The 24,085-nt window shown below is 40.5% G+C and overlaps 1 protein-coding gene across 3 annotated transcripts in view; it reads left to right on the top strand.

The window, feature by feature from the left end:
• The window catches only part of LOC122865207 (WD repeat-containing protein 7), a 174,773-nt gene that overhangs the window by 111,838 nt on the left and 38,850 nt on the right, over positions 1-24,085 (top strand). For all 3 annotated transcript variants that reach the window (XM_044173313.1, XM_044173312.1, XM_044173314.1), the window contains one exon: positions 6,492-6,678. In XM_044173313.1, the coding sequence (XP_044029248.1) occupies positions 6,492-6,678 (187 nt within the window). The remainder of the gene's footprint in view (positions 1-6,491; positions 6,679-24,085) is intronic.

The following is a 24,085-nucleotide window of genomic DNA, read 5'->3' as shown; positions in this document are numbered from 1 at the left end:
ACCAAACAATTCCACTTAATTGAAGAACAATTGTATTATGCTATTTTATATTATTATATTAGATACTTATTTTCCCTTTCACTTGCCTCTCTAATGTTGACTTTGGCACATTCCATGCCCTTGGCAAAAACCTTTTTTTTTTGCCCTCTGTCCTGTCTCCAGCATCTTCTTATTATATTCATTTATTGCACCCTTCATTCTTTCCTCCCTCCACTGATTAAACTTTCCTCCAACTTTTCTGCCATGCTTTCCCTGTCCTTTTGCTGCCTGTTTCCTTGGTGCCATACTGTGTGCGTGTAACAGTGATGGCTAATTCTGGTTGAATGCTTGTTGTGATACAAATGAAGCGGCCTGCGAGCCCGTGAACTCTCTCCTCTTGCCTATGTCTCTGTCTGTCACGGACCTGGTTGTAGTGAGCTTGCTACAGTTGGATTACCATTAGCTAAAGAGAATGCTGTGGATAGGTAGACCCAATGGTGTAGGTAGTAATAAATCATTCCCCAACCAGAAAGGCTGGATGAATGGAGAGGTGAGGGCTCTACTCAGAGCCAAAAAAAGCTGCTTTTCGGTCAGGAGACAAGGAAGCTTACATCACCGCCAGAGCAAGACTGAAAGCTTGCATCAAGGAGGCAAAGCTGAGTCATCAGGAGAGACTGGAGAGAGACCTCAACACCAAAGATATGTGGCAGGCAATCAAAAACAACACACTACAAAAGCAGGAGCATCATGTGTGAGGCCACGTTACCACATTTTATGCTCGTTTTGATCTCCCCAAGAGTCAGCTGTAAAGTCTACTCCACCTCTAGAAGACCAGCCACTGTCATTATCCACAGCGGATGTGGGAAGAATCCTGCCGAGAGTGAATATGAGTAAAGCTGCTGGGCCGGATGACATCCCTGGCCGTGTACTAAGAACATGTGCCAGTCAGCTAGTTGATGTTATTATTGACATTTTTAACATATCACTGACACAGGAGATCGTTCCCACCTACTTCAAGACAGCCATCGTCCCTGTACCTAAAAAGTTTGCAGTGTCTAGTCTAAATGACTACTGCTCTGTGGCTCTTACCCCCATTCTGATGAAGGTTTTAAGAAACTGGTTCTCCCGCACTTAAAGAACAACATCCCAGCCAGCCTGGAGCCCCACCTGTTTGCTTTCAGAACCAACAGATCCACAGAGGACGCCATCTCCACTTCCCTCCACTCCGTCTTCACAGCCTTGGTTTGCTAAAGCTGACATGCTTGCTAGCTTCTTTTTTTTTTTTGCCTGCAAAGGTTTAAGGTTTGTGATTGAACTCTGGCTAGGAGCAATGGTTTCAGATGTGTGTTGGGCATCGAGAGAGTTGGATAATAATGAATGGGAAGCCGGTGTCAAAACAATGAATGGGAGCCCAACTGTATGAGAGTCAAACACCAGCTAAATACTGGCTGACTGTACTTTTTTTACTTAGCTAGCATTGTCTCTTCAAATGCAATGCTGCATTGTTAATGTAAAATGGACCATAACATGACATTAAATGTTTAACTTTTGCAGCGGTAGCTCACAGTGGGTGTGACTAGCCTTGTTAAAGACTCCACTTAATATTACTAGTAAAGGGGCTAAAGTATGATGTGATAAACTGATCAGGCAGTTAATAATCCTAGCAAACACCACTAACTTTGAGTCGTACCTTTAGCTATGTAAAGTTCAGTCTAGATAGTAGGCAAAATTGTAGGCTACTATTTATGTTATTGGTGTTCAGGCTATTCAGTTATTGGTGTCCATGCAGCAATGGTTAATATAATTCATAAGAAAAATGGGATTCAGGTTATAAATTTATAATAATGATACATTTTATTTGCATAGCACTTGCCAAGCATAGAGCACAAAGGGCTTTCCAAAAGAAACCAAATAAAATACAATGACGGAATACTATAAAAGACAGAGCATTAAAACAAGGTCCACAGGCAGGGAGCAGTGTACACATATAATCTATAGGTGCATTCCTTAGAAAAATTTCCATCAGACAAGAACTCTGGCTCCATGTGGCTTGAAAGCTTTCTGAGTCTTGCTCCTCGGTATAAACGCCTGTTTCACAAAAGAGGATCTATACAAGATGCTCGATAATTTTTGGTTTCACTTTGGTTTGTATACCCATAAGTTTTAAATTGATCAGCCAGCAAGTTCATTTCATTGGCTGTTGAAACTGTAGGGTTGTAAATCATTCCATTGCGCCACACATATTGCATGAGCCAAGACTTAAAACTCCCTAATATCTAATAACTTATATCAAACGTTTGATTTTGTCGGAACAGCCAAGATGATAAAAAGACTGGAGACAAGACAGCTCCGACTGAGTATTTCATCAGCCTACATCTAAAGACTTGGGTGATGGGGGCACGCACCAACTGAGGTAAAACTCTCATGATTTCATTCTGACATTGGAATTTGTCTGCGACCATAAAATCGCTTGACATGTCGTTTGGTGTAAAGCCAGAAAGATAGTCTATTAAGGCCAAACCTGGCCGATTCACCACCATGGACAGGGCCGGCAGTCCCTGAACTAACAAGTGCAGGGAGTGTGTATTTTCGGAAAAATGGGCTGTTGTTTTTGGAATAACAGGCTGTCGTTCAAATCGGTTTTTGGTCCAGTGGGGCGTTTTTAGACAATTGGGGTTTTGGAATATTGGGCCGTCGGAACAGTGGCATGGCACCAGGCTAGTTGGCAAATCTAATTGCTAACATCCTAGTTAGCCAGGCACATGCTCATGCTAGACAGAACAGTAGCCAGCCAAACTAGCTAGCTTGCTAGCTGCCAGTTAGTGGTGGATTGTTACACATATATTCTTTATGTATGGAGTGGTTGTTGACCAAATACTACTGTTATTATTTTCAAATGATATTTTTATCATATAGATATTCAAGATAGACACAGCACCTCTCTCCATCTCTCGCTCAAACTGGCTTTCATTCTTTCTCTTTTTGTATAGTTTTTTTTTTCTTTCTCTCACCCTCTCTATGCAGCCAGTCTGATCCGGCTCTCATTCACTAACCAAGTCCCCAACATTGATTTACCTTCACCTCTCATTTAAGCTCAAACAGAGGAGGGGGGGCAGATGGAGGAACGAAAGTAGAAAGCCTGTTAGTGGTCGACTTGCCCTGGTAATTTTTAGACGTCACCAATCTGTCACTATTTCACACTCTCTACTTCCCTCCTTCCTTTATTCCTGCCTAATTCCTTCCTTCCTCTCGTCCTCCTCCTCCTGCTCTGATCACCCTATCTGTGTTAATGTGACATATTTACTGCTCTAACCAACAGCTCATTATGGCCGACTGATGCTTTGTCAATAGCTATTGGTTCATTTGGGTCTGGGCCTGCCTTTAAACAGAGATGTCCGCCATGAGAAATGGACCTGAGTCTGGACCTCTCTCACTTCCTGCTCCCTGACTAGAGGGTAGGGGCTGTGAATTTGAATCTCTGTCATGCCAAAAACAGCACTGATTGTGCAAATGTGGCTGTCAGATTAAGCCTCCATCAGGTTCATTATAAACACACACACACCTGCCCACCCACAGTCATTGTCACTGCTCACAGTGTCGAACTTTGACATCATGACCTTTGAGGCCCGTTCTGTGTTGGGGGTCCACTAGTTCACTGTGTGAAGCGCAAGCATTAACAACGCACACAGACACACACAGCCGCTGTCAGGAGGACAATAAAGTTTGCAAATTGCTTTGAGCATATTTTATACAACTCAGACTGCAAGAATGTGAACAGACGTAGCTTTTATCATGTTACACTAATTTAGGACGTAACGTTTTTATTTTTTATATTTCAAAAAAGATCCAGGAACATATTTTTATTTTTAAAAGGATAAGGCTGGTGTTTTTTCTTACTGTCTGCAAATTCGATGAGAAGACCAAAACAATGTGTTTGTCTGTCTCGCAGTACTTTGGACCTCTCTACCCTGTCTGTGGCTCTAGGCCCAAGCCCACTGGTTCCTACGGAAGACGTAAATCTTTTTTTAATTTACTATTTTCGGGGTTTTTAATATTTCCCCCACTCACAGTGAGTACCTTTTATATGTAGCGGTAACTTAAAAAGAAAGAAAGAATGAATGTAAATAAGGATCTGTTTTAATTCTTTGTAAAAGCAACAGGAAATGCATATACTGCAGAAAATGAGGACCAGGTATGAGAATTGCACACAGTATTTTGAGAATCATTTGAGGATTTTGCCAAAGCAACTGAGAAAAAATCATTACGCACCAAAAAACAATAGTTACCACTACTGGGAATCAAAACTCTGGTTTCTGTGGTCATGGACTTTTCCACTGCAACAAACATGCACCCTGTCAATATTGAATTTAGACACAATTAGTATAGTAAAATTGGGAATGTTTAAGAAAAACTAAGTTTTAAACAAAATCTGGACCTTTTTTGTGGGTTAACTCACCATTACAAGATATTCATAGGGTATTTGATAGTAAACAGAATCAAACTGGTGTACATTTGAAGAGAATAGAAAAGACATGTAGAAAAGACAAAGGAACAGTATAACTGAGAATGTAATTGATTTCTGTTGGTGGTCTTGATGATTTGTAATGTTCACTAACTGGAGGTCAAAGTTCATTCAACCCTGCATCGCAGCTGAGATTATTTATAGTCCACTGTTTGTAAGTATATTGGTGTATGTAACAAAAGCATGATTGATTTTAGCTCTTACTGGTGTTTTGCTCACGTCATATTGATCACCAGCTGAGGGTCAAAGTTCACCACCCTATCACTGATTCAGTCACAGCACACCAACACACCTATTCTGCATATTTGGGTTTTTGTCTCTTTACCAACAGCAATAAGATAACTGCTAACAACGTTAGTGCTGATGTCCATCTCTTACAGTCTATGTTGCCCGTAACAACGTAGCATAACGATGCTAACACAGTTAGCGCTCTATCTGTCTCTGCTGGTATATATTATAACAGTCGTACCCAGTGGTGCTAACACAATTAGCCACTAGTGATATCTTTCATAGTCCCATCCATAGGCTGTGTGTGTGTGTGTGTGTGTGTGTGTGTGTGTGTGTGTGTGTGTGTGTGTAGATATAAACCAGTAAGGAAGGGGGTTTGCCACTTAAGGTGGGCTGATGATCAAATGCCAGGAGATCCAGATGATGAGATTAGCTGTGTGTGTCTGGAGACTGGAGGACCTTTACAGCCACCACAGGATTATAAATACTTAAAAGTAAATTATCTGTTTTATATTATCTTCATGTTATGGCTGTTTAGCATTTACATTTCAAGTGAAAATACAATGAACTTTATTGATCTCTAAGTGGCACGACTCAGACAGTAGAAGAAGAAAAGAGCCTTCCTGATGCTAATGTAGAGTCTCTTTCTGCTACAACAATACAATGCTTGACAGATTTAGAACTTCACAGTTCCAGTCTGGATTATTCTGCACGGCCATCATTGACTTTGAATAAATACATAAATGACCAGTTAATTTATGATAACTGAATTTAAAAGGAAATGAAAAGAGCCATAGTAGCAACGAGAGATGCATATGATTTTCTTTTAAAATTTCCAAACATTTGAAACCAGATATCAGATGTTTAATCTTCCTCTCTCTGTCTTCATTTTCTTTTGACTTTTTCTTTTTGAAGCACTTTGTGCAGAATCCGCTAAAAGCTCTGGGCCTTAGGCTTCAGTGGTCGAGACAGGCAGAGAGAGACAGACCTGTGGGGAAGGGAGTGCATGTGTGAGTTTGTGTTTGAGGGAGGGGCGTGGTATTGAGGGATGGGGGATATTTTCTGGAGTCTTAATGGTCAGTCTGTCCCCACAGAGACTGGCTCAAATGTCAGGTCAGCTATGAAGTGACCTCCATCCCTTTATTCTCTCATTTTGTGTGTGTGTGTGTGTGTGTGTGTGTGTGTGTGTGTGTTTGTTGTTTCTAACTGTTGACGTGTTGCTGAAGTGGGCGGGGCTTTGACTCTCTACAGTGACACTGAAGTCATATAGTGCTGATATGGTCATGGATGTTTAACCATAATCTGTTTAAATTCTTCAAAGTGTTGAGAATTGCAAATTAGCCGTTTAGCAAACCCTGGTACATTTACAGTGATGTTAGTGTTGAATGTGCACCATCCCCTATAATTGAACGCAAGTATTTAGAAATTGAACGGGCAGATTTAATGTCGTATTTCAGCAAAAATCATAAAAGTGTGAAATAAGAGGAGTCATGGTTCCTGATACAGCTGCAGTGTCTCGAGTTTGAATTTATCTGAACACCTTTATCACATAAAGTGATTAATTCTCTTTTTGTCCTGATATTATTCACTCCTGCAACAAAAGGAGAGAAAGAAATTGTGAAACAAGAGCTGATTAAGTCACATAAAATGCGTTGTAGCATTGTTGGAGGTTCGACCTCCACAGAATAACTTTGAGTTCCTGTCGTTTTTAGATAAACCCCCTTGACTTGGTTCTATTTTACTGTGATTCTTCTGTTTGCAGGTAAGGCTCTGACATTCCTGCTGCTGCAGCCCCCCAGCCCCAAGCTACCTCCCCACAGCACCATCCGCCGCACCGCCATCGATCTTATTGGCCGAGGCTTCACTGTCTGGGAGCCGTATATGGACGTGTCAGCAGTGCTCATGGGACTGCTGGAGCTCTGCGCTGATGCCGAGAAGCAGCTGGCCAAGTGAGTCCACAGGCACACACACACACAAACTTATATGTTGCTGTTATTGATAAATTACAAACATTATCTATTTCATATCCTGAAATATAAATAAAGAAAACTGTAAGAGGAAATATGTTAGAAATCAGAATTTTGTAGGTAGAAGTAAACAAGCAGTGGCATACGTGCAGTGTTGTAGTGATTTGCCAAGAAATGCAGTAGGACCTGCCATTTGTTGAATTACAGTAATCAGATGCCACTGAAACAACTGTATCAACAGTTATACTGTATCTAGATGTAAAAAAACTTGAGAAAATGACTTGAGACTTGATTTTAGACTGGCTTTGACAAGACTTGTCTTTGTCTCGATTGACTTGGCACATGACTTGGACTTGTTTAACAAGACTTACGTCTTTACTTGGACATTTCTTGACTGACTTAACACTTGACTTGGACTTTGAAAGGTAAATGTTAAAATGGTCTGTCTTTTTAATTGTCAGCATGCAGAGTACTAAAAGACTTGACTTCAGCTTGCCCCAAAAAAACTTAAAAAGAGCTCTGGATACATGCGCAAACAAAGCTTATGTATAAATTTAAGTGATACTGAAAGATAGAAATACACACTGAACATAAAGACACTGGGGTTCAGCGCAGTCTTGTGTCCTCAGTTTCTGTTCAGGAACTAATTGGTTGATTCATTGTTGGTTTTTGTTTGTTTGACTGTTCAGTCTTCCCTCTCAGATTCAGTACAGACAACAGCCTGCTTATAGATACAAATATATGCGCACACACAAACACACACTTGCACACAGACTCACGCACACACACACACACTCCGGCATTATAGAGCTGACACACTGAGTTATGGAAGCCAGGCTGTAATCTGATTGTAGGACATTATGATGATGTAATGATGTCTGCGTTGCTCTGACATGTGAGTCCTCTGTCTGTGTGCTTGTGTGTTTGTCTGTGTTCATGTGGTATCATTATCTTTGTTTGTTTTCTTTTTTTGCCCCACTAGCAGCGGTACTTAAAATGTCCATCCAGAAAACTAGTGGTCAGATTGTCAGGCAAATTCCTGTTCCTCAGAGGATGAACCCTTTAGATTTTAATGTTCACCTTTCCTCAACTGAGATACAAGTTTATTGCTAGCACAAGCCAGACGACGGCCTAGACCGGTATCGACATGACTGCAATTATGACTGTAGCCTACCTATCACCCAGTGCAGTGGTTCCCAACGTTTCTGGCTTGAGATTTCTTAAAGTATCTACATGTGTCCCCATGTCACAGTGATTTTTCCTCCCCAGATTGTTGCATTTGAAGGATTTTTCTAGGCCTGAAGAGGTAAAATTATCCAGTATTTCACATGAAAAATGCCAAATGCCAAAAAAATAAACATAACTGAAATTTATATTTAATGTCACTTTAATCATCTGGTAACTCTTCAAATTTATCCTGGTATCTTCCGATGGGTCCCGGCCCTCTTCAACCAAGTAAATGTCTGAATGAAGGCAAACATTAGGTGGATTTATCTCATCACATGATTTACATTAGTCACTGTAACTGTGACTGCTAATCCAGTTTGACTTTTTGAGATGACCTAGTCAGAAGTTGGCGTTAGACCACAGATGTTGACAGCAGCAGAGTCTGCCTCACTTCCTGGACCATCAACATCACTTCCAGCAGAGAGGTAGTCAAAGGTTATGGCTGTCTTCATACAGTCATAGCGAGGCTGTGGTTAAGTTAATGCAGCATTTTGTATGAGTGAAGGTCAGAGGTCACAGAGAGAAAGTAATACAATGGCATGTTCTCATGTATGGCACAAAGGACTGTGTGTGTGTATGTGTGTGTGTGTGTGTCGTCCTCCCTGCTGAAAAACTAACTGGCCAACATGAGCGATCCTATTAAGGCTGAAACTCGAGCTGGGTCAGTCTGGTTAAATGAGTATAGATACGTCTGCTGCCACTGTGTATGTGTGTGTGTGTGTGTGTGTGTGTAGAAGAGGAAACGACACAATTAAATTTTAGTCGAATACATTTTTAGTAGAATAGAAGGTGAAGAGAACTTGAGCAGTCAGAAATAAAGATTCTCACACAATTCAATTCAATTTTATTTATATAGTGCCAATTCATACGTTATCTCATTGCACTTTTCCTATAGAGCAGGTCTAGACCGTACTCTTTATAATATTAATTACAGAGACCCAACAAATCCCACCATGCGCAAGCATTTGGCGACAGTGGCAAGAAAAAAACTTTCTTTAAGAGGCAGAAACCTTGGACAGGAGAGGGGAGGCACAATGCAAAGACCACGTAAAATAGGAAAAATAATGTCAGTATTAGTAACAGAGCCAATAACAACAACTGTAGTAACAGTTGTTGATTAGGAACACAGGGGCAGCAGGTGGCCCACAACCACAGATCCAGTCTCTGCAGCTCTGGAGGCAGAAATACCTGCTGAAAGAAAAATAGTACACAGAATAGTAAACATAACGAACAGTCAGAACCTAAATCAATGGTGGGCGGCCATCCGCTGCTGCCGTGTTTTGAGAGAGAGAGAGAGAGAGAGAGAGATCGAGAAGGGGGGTGGGGGAAAGAGAAGCACAATGCAAATTCCATCTAGAATTTTAAAATAGTAATAATGTAATGGTGGAGGTAATATTAATATGAATAAAGAAATAATAATAGGAATGATAGTCATATGAATAATAATGACAGTAATAGTAACAAAGCCAATAACAACAACTGTAGTAGCAGTTGTTGAGCAGGAACACAGGGGCAGCCGGTGGCCCACAACCACAGATCCAGTCTCTGCAGCTCCGGAGGCAGAAATACCTGCTGAAAGCAAAATAGTACACAAAACATAACGAACAGTCTGAAAAACTAGACCTTATCACTATAAATTTCTGTTAAAAACAAATGTGAAAATAAATGTTTAGTTTAGGAATAGTACTGAGTGATAATTAAAGTATTAATTGATAATGTGGACAAACATTGTGATTGGAGTGGCTTTTTTGTTTATTTCTGAATGAATTACTTATGACAGTTATGTCAGTTGATTGTAATGATCAGACAGGAGTCAGAGATGACTCACAGTGATTTGTCTTTACAAAAACAGCTAAATTCACATACAGACACAGAGGTTAGAGGTATGTTCAGACAGAGTGCAAAGCTAATTTTAGATGCGCTATAACTGCATACAAAGTCAATGGAAAGACACGATTGGGCACAAATAGATACAATATCACTCAGTGCAGTGTGAATTGAGACCAAAATGCATCTGTGTGTGTAAAATGTTTTAACTTTATGCACCGAAGCTGTATGACTCCACTTCATTAACATACAGAGACAAGAAGACACAGGAGAGAAACTGGAGGAAAATCAGAAAAGGTTTGTGGTGAGTTCTGAGAGTCTGAGCTGTACACAAATGACACTCTCTACACACATGCGGTTGATGCTACATTGCTAGCTGCACTGCACAAACAGTCCAGTGGCCAAATTCTTGGGAATAACACTGACCAATATTTGCTTTGCATTCTGTCTGAACACGCCCAAAGTCCATTGCATGCTTCTCGCTCTGGGCTCTGCAAACACACAAGCATGCCTTCCAAAATTTTGAACATGGCCATGGCGACAGTGTGAAAACAGCCCTCGTGCTGCACAGTGGTGACATACAGCCACTGTAAAAGAATCATCACGTTCAGCTTTTCTTGTTTTCTTCACATACAGACATACAAACAGATAGAGTTTATGACAATGTATAATTAATATTGTGAGGTCTGCGGGTGTGTGTTGTTGCCTACTGGTGTTGTTCAAGTAAACAGCACAATGGCTGATCAATGAGACACATAATACATTAATACACAGACACAGTCTATTTCAGTATTCCTTCACTGGTCAGTTTATACTGTAGAAAGAGGAAGAGAGAGGGAGAGTGTGAAGAGTTGAATGCATCACTGGCTAAAAGGGAGTGCACACACACACACGCTTGTAGAAGGTTAATTTCGATGCAGCTGATTTGCAGTGAGGCTCTTGTCCCTGATATATCTAACCAGTCGTCAATATGCTCCTTGCAGAGTTGCTTGTGGGTGTGTGATAATCCCTTTTCAATGGGCAGAGATTTGAAAAAAATTCCTGGTGTTGAAGACTCACACATTTTATACTTTCAGACACACAAGCCAGTAAAAAAACAATACACCTTCACCAACCTGCACTGTATGTGTGTGTGTGTGTTGGTGTGTGGTTTTCAAGTGTTGGGATTTATAATGGTTAAAGGGGCACCAAATTGTGTAGGTGCAATCAATTAATTATGGCAATCAGAATGATCATAGATAATCATATATAATAACTTCAGCTAATAAAGTTCCTTCGGGGCACCACTCTAAAAAAGAAATGATATATGAAATTAATTGATTCAGTCATTTGGAACTCCGATTATTAATTAAATTAATACATTTACCAAAATGACCATTAATGGCTAGTAGGTTGAAGGTAGAAGAGGTTGACAAATTATTCACTTTTGTGCAACATTAAAGAAACCAGCAGAATTAAACACAAGCATTTATTAAAAGATAAACAAAGCATAGCACAGAACAAAGGCTGTGTGTGTGTGTGTGTGTGTGTGTGTGGCGTTAGTTTTTTTCCCTAGTCCCTCCCTAGTGTGCTCTGACTGGCTAGTACTTGTTACACACACACATGCTTGTGATTGGATGCTAGCTGTGAGTGTGGCAAGTCCTTTTTTCATCCCTGTCAGTGTAGAAACAACTACTAACGTTAAAGATAACGTAATGATGATACAAATATAAGCTTGAAAAATAGCGACATGATAAATTTTGATATGACCGAATATGATAAATTTACTGTTTATCAGTGTTGTTGAGTTTTGGGAAAGGTTAATTCTGAAGGAATGAGTTGACAGTTTCCTCTGTAAACACACCAACCTCCGGGCCCAGTTACAGGCCCGGACCGGTACTTGCCACCTTGACGGATGTCCAACACAAATGTCCATTATAAAAATAATAAAATTATTGGGAAACTGTGGTTATCTGCTGCCATGTTCTCCTGTGTGATATTTTGACAGCGAGTCAAGTCTTTCCCACACCAAAACAGCAGAGAGAAGCACGACAGCAAGCAAGTGCCTGCGAGGGTCGCTAGCCGGCCAGTCACGCATGCAGACCCCGCAGTGAGCTAGCTACAGCAGGGAGAGACTAGATTGATTGAGTGAGGGACTCATTCACGGCAGCTCGCGTTTTTGTTCCCGCTTGTTGCATCTACTGGAAGTAACATTACAGATAATGTGAAATGCCGTCGCAAAAGCTTGTGTTGTGATATTTAAACCATCCTTCAACAGGGAAATAAAAGCCTCTTTTCCATGAGACCGTTCACTTGACACCAGCCCGCTCACAAGCCTGGCAGACCGGCCAGCACCACCACCAGCGGGTACAGATCCGGGCCAGGAGCTGGGTCCGGAGGCCGGTGTGTTTTCCAGGGAAACTTTCAACATAGTACTTCAGAATTAACATTTCCCATTACTCAACAACACTCTGATAAACAGTAAATTCATCATATTCAGTGCCCCATGTCGCTATTATCCAAGCTAGCATAGCGGTCATATAATGGCGATCACGCTCACAGCTAGCATCCAGTCACAAGTATGCGTCAAAGTAACGTGTACTAGGCAGTCACTGCACAGTAGGGCAAGACTTGCCGAAAAGTGAGTGGGGTGGAAAAAATAACACGTGTGGTATTAAAAATGGCTGCTTGGATCCAAATTGGCAGACGCTGAATGGCGTTAAACAAAAGAAATGTAATTCAAAATACCGTCTAAGGTCATTTGACGTTAAACAAAAGGAACCAACTCAAAATGGCAGCTGAGCCATGTTTGATAAAGAGTGTGGCTATGTTAAAAGCCAAATTGGAGTGTATGTGTGTGATCAGTGTAGGATAATAGTGCCCAATTAAAAGAGAGTTAGTTAGCATGCAAAGACTCTCTGTGTGAAGCATAACGCAGCTCTGCGGTAAGAGAGAGAGAGTTTGGTGAGAGTAGATTACACGGCAGTAACAGCTGTTGCTGAGCAGCAGTGCTAGAGACGAAGCCAGGAGTAAAGCGCTTGCTTACTCTTGGTTAGCGGTGAGCTAATCAGAAATCTTAATCTTAATCTTGTTGCAGTCGTAATGCATTGTTCTTTCGTACGTAGATCTGCGTCGAGCAGACCATGGCGAGGTTCAGCGAACCATCATGTCCGGGTATAAGAGCGAGGAGAAAGAGAAAGAACAATGACTGCTGACCCTTTTATTGACCTGTTGACATCACAGGTCAGACTGACCAATGGTTGCTGGAAGCTGGGTCCATGGAGTGATTTTACACCTACAGTAGGTGGCAAGTCTGAAGGATTGTGGGAAACTTGAGTTCTATAAGTTTTCCTTTGTTTACAGAACAAAACAGCATGTGGTCTCATAATAAAAAGTTAAGTTGAAGTTCCACAAATGAACACATTCATCTGTGGAGTGCCAATTCAATTTTATTTATATAGCGCCAATTCACAACAGAAGTTATCTCATTGCACTAGAAGTAACAAATGCATGCACTAATTTTTCAGCATTAATTTGAGACAGGATGTGCCTGATTTTTGCAATATTATGTAGGTGAAAGAAGGCAGTCATTGAAGTTTGTTTCATGTGGGAGTTAAAGGCTAAATCCTGATCAAAGATAACTCTGAGGTTCCTTACCACTGTGCTGGAGGCCAGGGCAATGCCATCTAGAGTAACTATATCTTTAAATAATGTGTCTCGGAGGTGTTTGGGGCCAAGTACAATAACTTCAGTTTTGTCAGAGTTTAACATCAGAAAATTGCAGGTCATCCAGGTTTTTATGTCCTTAAGGCATGCTTGAAGTTTAGCTAACTGGGTATTTTCATCTGGCTTGATCAATAGATATAATTGGGTACCATCCACATAACAATGAAAGTTTATGGAGTGTTTCCTAATAATATTGCCTAGAGGAAGCATATATAAGGTGAATAGAATCGGTCCAAGCACAGAACCTTGTGGAACTCCGTGACTAACTTTGGCATGCACGAGGACTCACCATTAACATGTACCAACTGAGATTGATCTGATACATAGGATTTAAACCAGCTTAGCGCGGGTGGGGTCTAAGAGACAGGTTGATGGCTTAGATCGGGAGTCGTTACTGCTGACGTGAATAACAATCTTACTGTATTTACGTTTATCCTTAGCCAGCTTTTTTAAATAGGATTCACCGTCACCCGCTCTGGCCCCAGGAGAGCAGGAGAGTGAGAGGGAGGGAAAGAAGCTATTGCTAGCTAAGTTAAAGAATGGTAGCTAGCTAAACTGAATAGTGCATAAACTGTGGGATTAGCGAGAAAATCTGCGAGAGTTCTGCTTGAGCAGAACTAGTGTACGTTTAAATGCATAGCAGATATAGGGGATTATTGGCTCAGTGGTAGAGCAGGTCGTCCACCAATCAGAACTTCGGAGGTTCGATCCCGGCTTCCTCCAGCCCACATGTCGAAGTGTCCTTGGGTAAGACACTAAACCCCAAATTACTCCCGAGGGCTGTGCCTTTGGTGTGTTAGTTCCTTTGTACTGATTAGGTCAATAGGATGAATGTGAAATGTAGTTGAAAGCCACTATATTTACCATTTACCATAGATGAACAATCGAACAAAATGAACCATGATGAGTAAACGTAACGTAACGTAAAAATAGATTTTGATACAGGGTCCCTCTCACCTCAAGATTAGGTTATCCCAAAGTAGTGAGCCCAATGATACCCTGGAGCCTTTGGGGCACCTAAGGGTCGTGGCCCCGGGGCAGTTGCCGGTTTTGCACTGATGCACTGAATCCAGCATTGATGTCAACTGCATGAACAAAGTTAGGAATATCCAAGAAAAAACTTTACATAAAGCATGTGAGAAAAAAGGAGTCACAACTTAATGTGTTGTCATTCTATGCTTATGCACTGTCAGACTTGATAAAACAGGCAGCAAAATTCTCTAATAAATGATGAAATTGATAAGAAAAGTATCTACTGTGTACTTTATACACAGACATGAGATTGATATTGATCTTTCTCATTCTTTAACTCTTCTCACTCACTAACTCACAGATTCGTGTCATTTTGATTCAGGGATTTTCTTTGCAAATTCAAAATGTGGATAAAACACGTTTGTTAAAACAAACTTCATGTCTATTTTATTAACATTTTTAATATAAATTAAATAAGGTACCAAATGTAAATTAAAAAACTCTGGAATTGTTGAAAAAGGTTTCTGAAGTGAATGTAACCTCATAAAATGTGCTATAGTGGACTAGAATTTAAAGGCCTCTTGCTGACCTGTTGATGTTTCCCTCTCTGCTCTCGTCCAATCATGTTTTATTATGTGTGTGGGATAGAGAATATAGTATTATTTGACATGCAGGGATAAATACAGTGTGTGTGTGTGTGTGTGTGTGTGTGTGCACGTGGTGCGTGCATTGTGCAGAGATAAGCACATGTTGTCACCATGGATGTTGACTCATTAACACAGGATGTTTCAACACAGAAAAACAATGATCAGAAAACTACCAGTCACTTCCCAGAAAAAAACTAGTGTTGTCTGTTTTGATCCATGTCTATGTGCATTTGGATCTCGATAGCATTCAGACCTAGCTTGAAATGCAGTTTATGGTGTTCATAAGACCAGTGTTTCTCAAATCGGGGGAATGCGTACCCCTACGGGTACTTTGGAGTAGTGCAGAGGGTATGTGAGTTTTGTTTTAAATGTTAATTTAAAAAATATCAGACATACATTAATCCTAAAATAATTATACTATAATAAATTCAATTTAAAAAGTAAATGTTAGTTTGATAAATCACATTTTATATTAACTATTCCTATTTTCAATGCAATCGTTAACTGCCGTAACACCTCACAGCTGAAGAAGAAAGCAACAAACGCAGTCACATTCACAATGCTTCTTCACTGTGAGCGGGAAGCCAGTTTCGGTGTTGAATGACAGACGAAAATTAATAAAATGGATTTGTGGTTGAAATGTAGCAGCAGTACAGCTGGAAACACAGAAGTGGAAAAGAAAGCGAAAACAGAGCCAACAAAATACCGTCAGTATCAGGAAGAATGTGTTTTAATGGGATTTACCTCAATGAGCTACAACCCTCCCAATGCACTGAGCTTTTTTTGCTGGGAGAAATTAGCCAACAGTTGCATGAAGCCAGCGCACCTGTAACGACATCTCAGCACCAAACATCAATGTCATGTCTCCACATCAGCCAAAGCACTCGAGTCTTGTGTTGTGTCTTTGCTCGTAGCTAAAGCCAAAAAGCCATTCATCATAGCTGAAGGCCTATTACCTCCAGCCGCTGTTGTATTGGCCGAGACTATGCTTGACAAAAGTGCAGCAGATAAATTAAAAACTGTGCCTTTGTCAAATGTCACCATTTGCTGCAGAATAAATACAATGGGAACAGACACTGTTCCTCAGGTGGATGCTTTCCTCTCCAGTGAGGATGTGGAGAGAGCTCCAGTGAAGTCAATCATAGAGGGACATTCGGCCAACTTGACTGGTGGTTTTAATTCTTACTTCCCTGACATGGAGGAGAAATCTGCACAGCTGGATTGGGTGAGAAACCCATTTCTCTAGTCTGAAGTAAACAGAGGAAAGCTTCCTGTCAGTAAATCAGTAAAAACTGTGCATAACCGCGTTTCAAATTCACTATGCCTCGCCTCCAACGCTACAAAGGAAATACATTTATTACATGTACCATTATCACTAAAGGAGGCAGAGGAAATAGCTAAACATTTGACACACTGAGCAGGAGAGTGAGAGGGAGGGAAAGAAGCTATTGCTAGCTAAGTTAAAGAATGGTAGCTAGCTAAACTGAATAGTGCATAAACTGTGGGATTAGCGAGAAAATCTGCGAGAGTTCTGCTTGAGCAGAACTAGTGTACGTTTAAATGCATAGCAGATATAGGGGATTATTGGCTCAGTGGTAGAGCAGGTCGTCCACCAATCAGAACTTCGGAGGTTCGATCCCGGGTTCCTCCAGCCCACATGTCGAAGTGTCCTTGGGTAAGACACTAAACCCCAAATTACTCCCGAGGGCTGTGCCTTTGGTGTGTTAGTTCCTTTGTACTGATTAGGTCAATAGGATGAATGTGAAATGTAGTTGAAAGCCACTATATTTACCATTTACCATAGATGAACAATCGAACAAAATGAACCATGATGAGCTAGAGCAGCAAAAATACGCTACTAGTAACACACACATTAGTGACCGGAAATGAGACATACATACCTCGTTATGTAAATATGATGGTAGTTGTACATGTTGGTCCCATGTCTGAATAAGCACCTGAGTCACTTTTTATATTACCTGAAACGTCACAAGAATTGAATGCCACATCATATTAGCACAAGGTAAAACAGAGACATTAAACGTCTTCTGCCTTCTTAAGATCACTGTAATAAATTGAACATTTAATTATCTCTTATACACAACGACAATTTAATAAACCACATAACACATGAATGAGACAATGTTAAGTTGTTGAGAAGAGTCTTCTTATGTCAAAATTATTTTATTTTGGCATGTTTTTTCCCTTGCAGTGCTGGGCAAGAGAGGTTAAAAAAAAAAAAAGTACAGCCAATATTAATGCAAGTGAAAATAGAAGCTTTTTGCACATCGTGTACTGAAGAACAAAAGGTATTGGTAACTGCAAGATCTACATATACAACATTCAGAAAAAAAGTGTTGTGTGCGTAGTGAATGTACACTGAATGCAAAATATTGCTCATGTCTGTTAATATAAGCTCCTTTATGGTTTTATGTATTAGATTTGTATACAAACTAGATATTAACGTAAAAATAGATTTTGATACAGGGTCCCTCTCACCTCAAGATTAGGTTATCCCAAAGTAGTGAGCCCAATGATACCCTGGAGCCTTTGGGGCACCTAAGGGTCGTGGCCCCGGGGCAGTTGCCGGTTTTGCACTGATGCACTGAATCCAGCATTGATGTCAACTGCATGAACAAAGTTAGGAATATCCAAGAAAAAACTTTACATAAAGCATGTGAGAAAAAAGGAGTCACAACTTAATGTGTTGTCATTCTATGCTTATGCACTGTCAGACTTGATAAAACAGGCAGCAAAATTCTCTAATAAATGATGAAATTGATAAGAAAAGTATCAGTGGATTCACTGTGAGAAGCGGTGAAGCATTTCTCATGCTCACAATGGTCATTAATTATGCACAATAAGTTTAAAAATAAATCACTGATACTGCCTGTGAAAGAGCAGAAATATTTTTTTTTGTTGGTATCATGACTTTTCAACTCACCGCTGTTCTCCTGCATTGACACATATCCCTTTGTGGACCAGCTGACAAATCACCCGGGCATTGTGGCTCTTTCTGTAATTGTCCTGTCATGTCTGAATAAAGCTATGAGGAAATTTAACTTACATTGAATAGACATCTATGTCTGAATGACAAAAAGCCATTACTTTAACAGGTAGATGTTGCATATTCCATATCTGAAAACGGCAACACGTGACCTGTTTCCACCCAAGCTTCCTGGAAAATAGCCACGCTAGCTGTTTCCTCATAGTAAGCTAAGCTAACCACGTTCCAGCCCTGTACTTTATACACAGACATGAGATTGATATTGATCTTCTCATCTCACTCTCAGGAAAAACGGTTTCTTTAACTCTTCTCACTCACTAACTCACAGATTCGTGGCATTTTGATTCAGGGATTTTCTTTGCAAATTCAAAATGTGGATAAAACACGTTTGTTAAAACAAACTTCATGTCTATTTTATTAACATTTTTAATATAAATTAAATAAGGTACCAAATGTAAATTAAAAAACTCTGGAATTGTTGAAAAAGGTTTCTGAAGTGAATGTAACCTCATCAAATGTGCTATAGTGGACTAGAATTTAAAGGCCTCTTGCTGACCTGTTGATGTTTCCCTCTCTGCTCTCGTCCAATCATGTTTTATTATGTGTGTGGGATAGAGAATATAGTATTATTTGACATGCAGGGATAAATACAGTGTGTGTGTGTGTGTGTGCACGTGGTGCGTGCATTGTGCAGAGATAAGCACATGTTGTCACCATGGATGTTGACTCATTAACACAACAGGATGTTTCAACACAGAAAAACAATGATCAGAAAACTACCAGTCACTTCCTAGAAAAAAAACTAGTGTTGTCTGTTTTGATCCAAGTCTCCTCACCTCACAGCTGAAGAAGAAAGCAACAAACGCAGTCACATCCACAATGTTTCTTCACTGTGAGCGGGAAGCCAGTTTCGGTGTTGAATGACAGACGAAAATTAATAAAATGGATTTGTGGTTGAAATGTAGCAGCAGTACAGCTGGAAACACAGAAGTGGAAAAGAAAGCGAAAACAGAGCCAACAAAATACCGTCAGTATCAGGAAGAATGTGTTTTAATGGGATTTACCTCAATGAGCTACAACCCTCCCAATGCACTGAGCTTTTTTTGCTGGGAGAAATTAGCCAACAGTTGCATGAAGCCAGCGCACCTGTAACGACATCTCAGCACCAAACATCAATGTCATGTCTCCACATCAGCCAAAGCACTCGAGTCTTATGTTGTGTCTTTGCTCGTAGCTAAAGCCAAAAAGCCATTCATCATAGCTGAAGGCCTATTACCTCCAGCCGCTGTTGTATTGGCCGAGACTATGCTTGACAAAAGTGCAGCAGATAAATTAAAAACTGTGCCTTTGTCAAATGTCACCATTTGCTGCAGAATAAATACAATGGGAATAGACACTGTTCCTCAGGTGGATGCTTTCCTCTCCAGTGAGGATGTGGAGAGAGCTCCAGTGAAGTCAATCATAGAGGGACATTCGGCCAACTTGACTGGTGGTTTTAATTCTTACTTCCCTGACATGGAGGAGAAATCTGCACAGCTGGATTGGGTGAGAAACCCATTTCTCTAGTCTAAAGTAAACAGAGGAAAGCTTCCTGTCAGTAAATCAGTAAAAACTCTTGGATGTGTCATCTGACTGTGGCCTACAGATTAAATTTGACACATCTACTCTCGCACAGTTTTGGGTGTGTGTGAAGGAGCACCCTGAGCTGGGAAAGAAAGCTTTGGAGCAGCTATTACCCTTTGGCTTTGCTGAAAAAAATTCAATGGGGGTACGTTATTAAAAATTGTTTGAGAACCACTGCATTAGACGGTGAGAGGTTTTATTTAACAATCAGTGAAAATAAAGTTTGAAACTGTTATCAAATCAGCCAGTAAAACAGTCAGTCAGTCAATAAGTGACCCAGTCAGTAAGTCCATTCTTAAACCAGCCAGTGAATAAGTCACTGAACCAGTTGGTCAGCAAATTATACAATTACCTAAGCACCTTAGTTATTACCTAAACCAGCAAGTACATCAATCATTGAATCACTAAGTAATTAAATTAGTCCATAAAACCAGTCAGCTAGTAAGACATCTAGTCAGTAACTTAATCAAAGTACCAGTCAGCAAATAAACCTTTCACCATACCAACCAGTAAATCAGTGAACCTGTTACTCGGTAAGCCAGTCAATCAGTAAGTCCCTAAATCAGTCAGTTAATAAAATTGGTAAACCAATCATCCTGCATCTGTCAGTGGTTTTGGAAGACCAGTCAACCGATACCTACCATTAAATCAGTTAGTCAATAAGTGACTCATTAAGTCCATTCTTAAACCAGCGAGTAAAGCATGCTTCTCGCACTGGGCTCCACAAACACGTGGGTTTACCACAAACGTCCACAATTACATGATTGTGACTGGCACACAAACCCACCGTGTGCCTCTTAAAATAAAAATCTAGTGGTCTGCTGCCATGCCGACTGCGTATGGCTCGTTGTTGATGATTGGCTTGTTGGTCTGTGGTCGCCGTTTGGGATCCCAGATGGTTCCCATACAAAAGCTTAGGGAAGCGGCTATGTGCTGCTCTTTATCAGAGGTAGGCAAGTTAACTAGAAGTACATTTGCCAAACCAACCAGTTAGTCTTCAACTTCAACAGTCTTTTGTCTTGTAAAACCAAAACTTACAGTTTGATGAACACTTCCGCCTAATTGTGGTGTGCCAATCTGTAATGGGCTCATTACTGCCCCCTGAGGCCGGAGGGAGGGAAGCACTCACTGGTATTTGACGGTTGGTGAGAACTGCCGTTGTAGTGGGTGTTATTCCCCCAGCGGCCACAAGGGGCAACAATGAGCCCATTCCACACTTGAAAACAAACTTAGACAAGTGACACAAAGGTGAGATTTCAACTTCAAGGATGAAGACTAACTGGCTGGTAACCGTGCAAAGTTAACACAGACGTGCAAATGGGGATAGTGGTACCCCGGACCAAATCACTTCTTCTTTTGCCTTTCTCAAAAACACACTGGCAATCAGATAGCCAACGTACAGAGAATAAGGAGAAAGCAAGTGGAAAACACATATTATACAATGGCGACATGAAGCCACTGTAAAGGTTTTAACAAAGAAACGTTACATGTGGCTTTTCCTGCTGTCTTGACTTCATCAGCGACCTGTGCGCTTGATTTAGATTTTTCCACAGCACTCTCTACAGCCTTGGAGAGCAATGGCAACTCCTGTAAGGATGAATGTGAATCAGGCGAGAACGTACACAATAACTGTATACATGACATTATGCACACAGCCGCAGAGCAGATGGCGAGCGGGTTGGAACGGGCACACCATACTGAGCCCTTGAACCATTCAAGCAGCCATTCAACCAGTCAGTCAGTAAACCATCCAGTTACTCAGTCAGAAACTCACTGAGAAAGCCAGTTGGTTAATAATATCCCAATTAGACCAACGCAGTGACGTTGATCAAACCTGTGTCAGGGGTCTGTCTGAATAGGGTTAGGGTCAGCTGACCCTCCTTCAGGACCCTCCCCCCGACCAGGCATGGACACAGGTTGGACACTGCCTGGCTTTGGCAAAGTGGCGTTTCTGTATGGAATGGATATTTATTCATATAACTATATTTATATTTAACTATATTTATATATATATATTTAACTATATTTATATATATATTTAACTGTTGTTATGCTTTTAAACTTTTAACCGACTCGTCGAAAACAGAGTGAGAGAAACAAAAACGAAAAAGGAAGACCGAACAAGTGAGAGAAACGAAGAGATAGAAATGGAAAGTGCGCATGTGTGAGGGAGAGGGAGTGTGCATATGGACAGGAAAAGAGGAAAAGTTAACTTATCTGGTAATTACTGGATGTAACTCAGTATAATTCTCTGGTTTATCAGTGAAGTCTTTGGAATTACAATGCAGACTGGAGTCTCTGCTACAAGCATGACCGTAGCCTTAAATTAATTGGTCGAGTAGACCCACAACATATGTGCGTCTGCTGTCCGAAAGGAGTATAAATCAGCACGCTAGTCAGTAACCCAATCTGGCAATAAACCAGTCTGTAAGTCGGTTAGTAAACCATCCAGTTACCCCATCTGCAACTCACTGTGCAAACCAGTCAGTAAACAGTCAGTCATATACACACAGTCTTGGTTTCTTGCAGCAGTGACTCTCATCATGTGACTGAGGTTATTCACCCCTACCTCACACACAAAAATCAATACTTCCAATCCTCACTGTGTATGTGTGACTCAGTATTGACTGGATAATGTCACCGTGAAACTCGCTGTGAATGCAGTCATGTTGGCAGGTTCACACACACTGATCCCTGTGTGTATGTATGTATGTATCTGTGTGTGTTTCTTGTCAGCTCCACATACTGTAAATTCATCAGAGTTGAATAATTTCAATCTGAACTCATAATCCAGTTCACTTTATTTAGTTTAAGTCTGCGCTCCCAGAATGCAGCGTTGTTTGTGGTTGTTAGTCTCTCCAAAAGTAGAATGGGAGCCAGAGCCTTTCGCTATCAAGCTCCTCTCCTTTGGAACCAGCTCCCTGTTTGGGTTCGGGAGGCAGACACCATTTCCGCATTTAAGAGTAGGCTTAAGACTTTCCTCTTTGATAAAGCTTATAGTTAGGGCTGGCTCAGCTGAGCCCTGAACCATCCCTTAGTTATGCTGCTATAGGCCTAGCAGCATAACTGCACTGAGCTCCTCTCTCTCTCCATCTGTACGCATTCTTAGCCCAATAATGCATGTTACCATCTCGACATCTTCTCGCTTTAGTATTAGTGCTTCTCGTCTCTCTCCTGTCTCCTTCTGTCGCTTTCAGTAGGTATTTCTGCCTCCGGAGCTGCAGAGTCTGGATCTATGATTGCGGGCCACCTACAGCCCCCGTGTTCCTGTTCAACAACCGCTGCTACAGTTATCATTATTATTATTATTAGTCTCTATTATTATTATTTTTTTTTTTTTTTTATTAATATTAACACTACCATTACCATTACTATTATTTTAAATCTCTATGTGGAATTTGCATTGTGCTACTTTATGTTCTCTTTCCTCCTGCTCTCTCTCTCCCCTCTCCCCCTTTCTCTCAACCCAACCGGTTGAAGCAAATGGCCGCCCACCCTGAGCCTAGGTTCTGCTCAAGGAGTTTTTCATTGCCTCCATTGCCAAGTGCTTGCTCATGGTGGGAATAGTTGGGTCTCTTATAAAGAGTACAGTCTAGAACTGCTCTATATGAAAAGTGCAATGAGATAACTTCTGTCATGAATTTGCACTATATAAATAAAAAATAAAATTGGATTTTGTGTTCACTTGTTTCCACTGCCCCCAAGTGACCATAACAGAACCATATATTATAGGTTTAAGTGCTAAAACAATTAGGCACTGTTTCAGTTAGTCAATTTATATAAAATTCAGGGATGGCAATTTTGATAGTTAATTTATTTAGTCATTAAGTTAAAAAAAAAATGCATTTCCTATATTCAGCTTCTTTATTGTGTGGATTAGTTATACAGTTTTTTCTCTTTTCTACATTGTTGTACACGGAATCTCTTTGGGCTGTGGGATTGATATGAACCTGTAATAGAGTTTATATTTTAACTATGACCTCAATAATAAACATATAATTGAATTTATACATTTCTGACTATGTCACCAAACTGATTATAAACTTCATAAAAATGTAGAATTCATGGCTGGGCTGTTGTATTGAATTGCAATAGATTGCACAGGTGTACCTTATAAAGTGGTCACATATGTGTGTGTGTATTCTCCTGCGACAGTAATAATAATCCAAGTTATTTCATTACATGCTCTAAACGTTGGTTATAAACCTCAGTGGATCTCAGTGCAATTAGCTCCCTGCACTCCTGCTGCCTTATATCAACATTGTGACTGTTTCTAATTACAGCCATTCCTCTTGTTAATTAAATTAAACATTTTAATATTGCTGATATATTGCCAATATAGTGCCAGTATTAATTACAGGTTCTGTAGCTGTGATCTGTA

The sequence above is a fragment of the Siniperca chuatsi genome, linkage group LG18 (assembly GCF_020085105.1).
Source record: "Siniperca chuatsi isolate FFG_IHB_CAS linkage group LG18, ASM2008510v1, whole genome shotgun sequence".
NCBI classification, from domain to species: Eukaryota; Metazoa; Chordata; class Actinopteri; order Centrarchiformes; family Sinipercidae; genus Siniperca; species Siniperca chuatsi.
The sequence above is the reverse complement of the archived record's forward strand: the minus strand, read 5'-3'. Positions and strand labels throughout refer to the sequence as shown.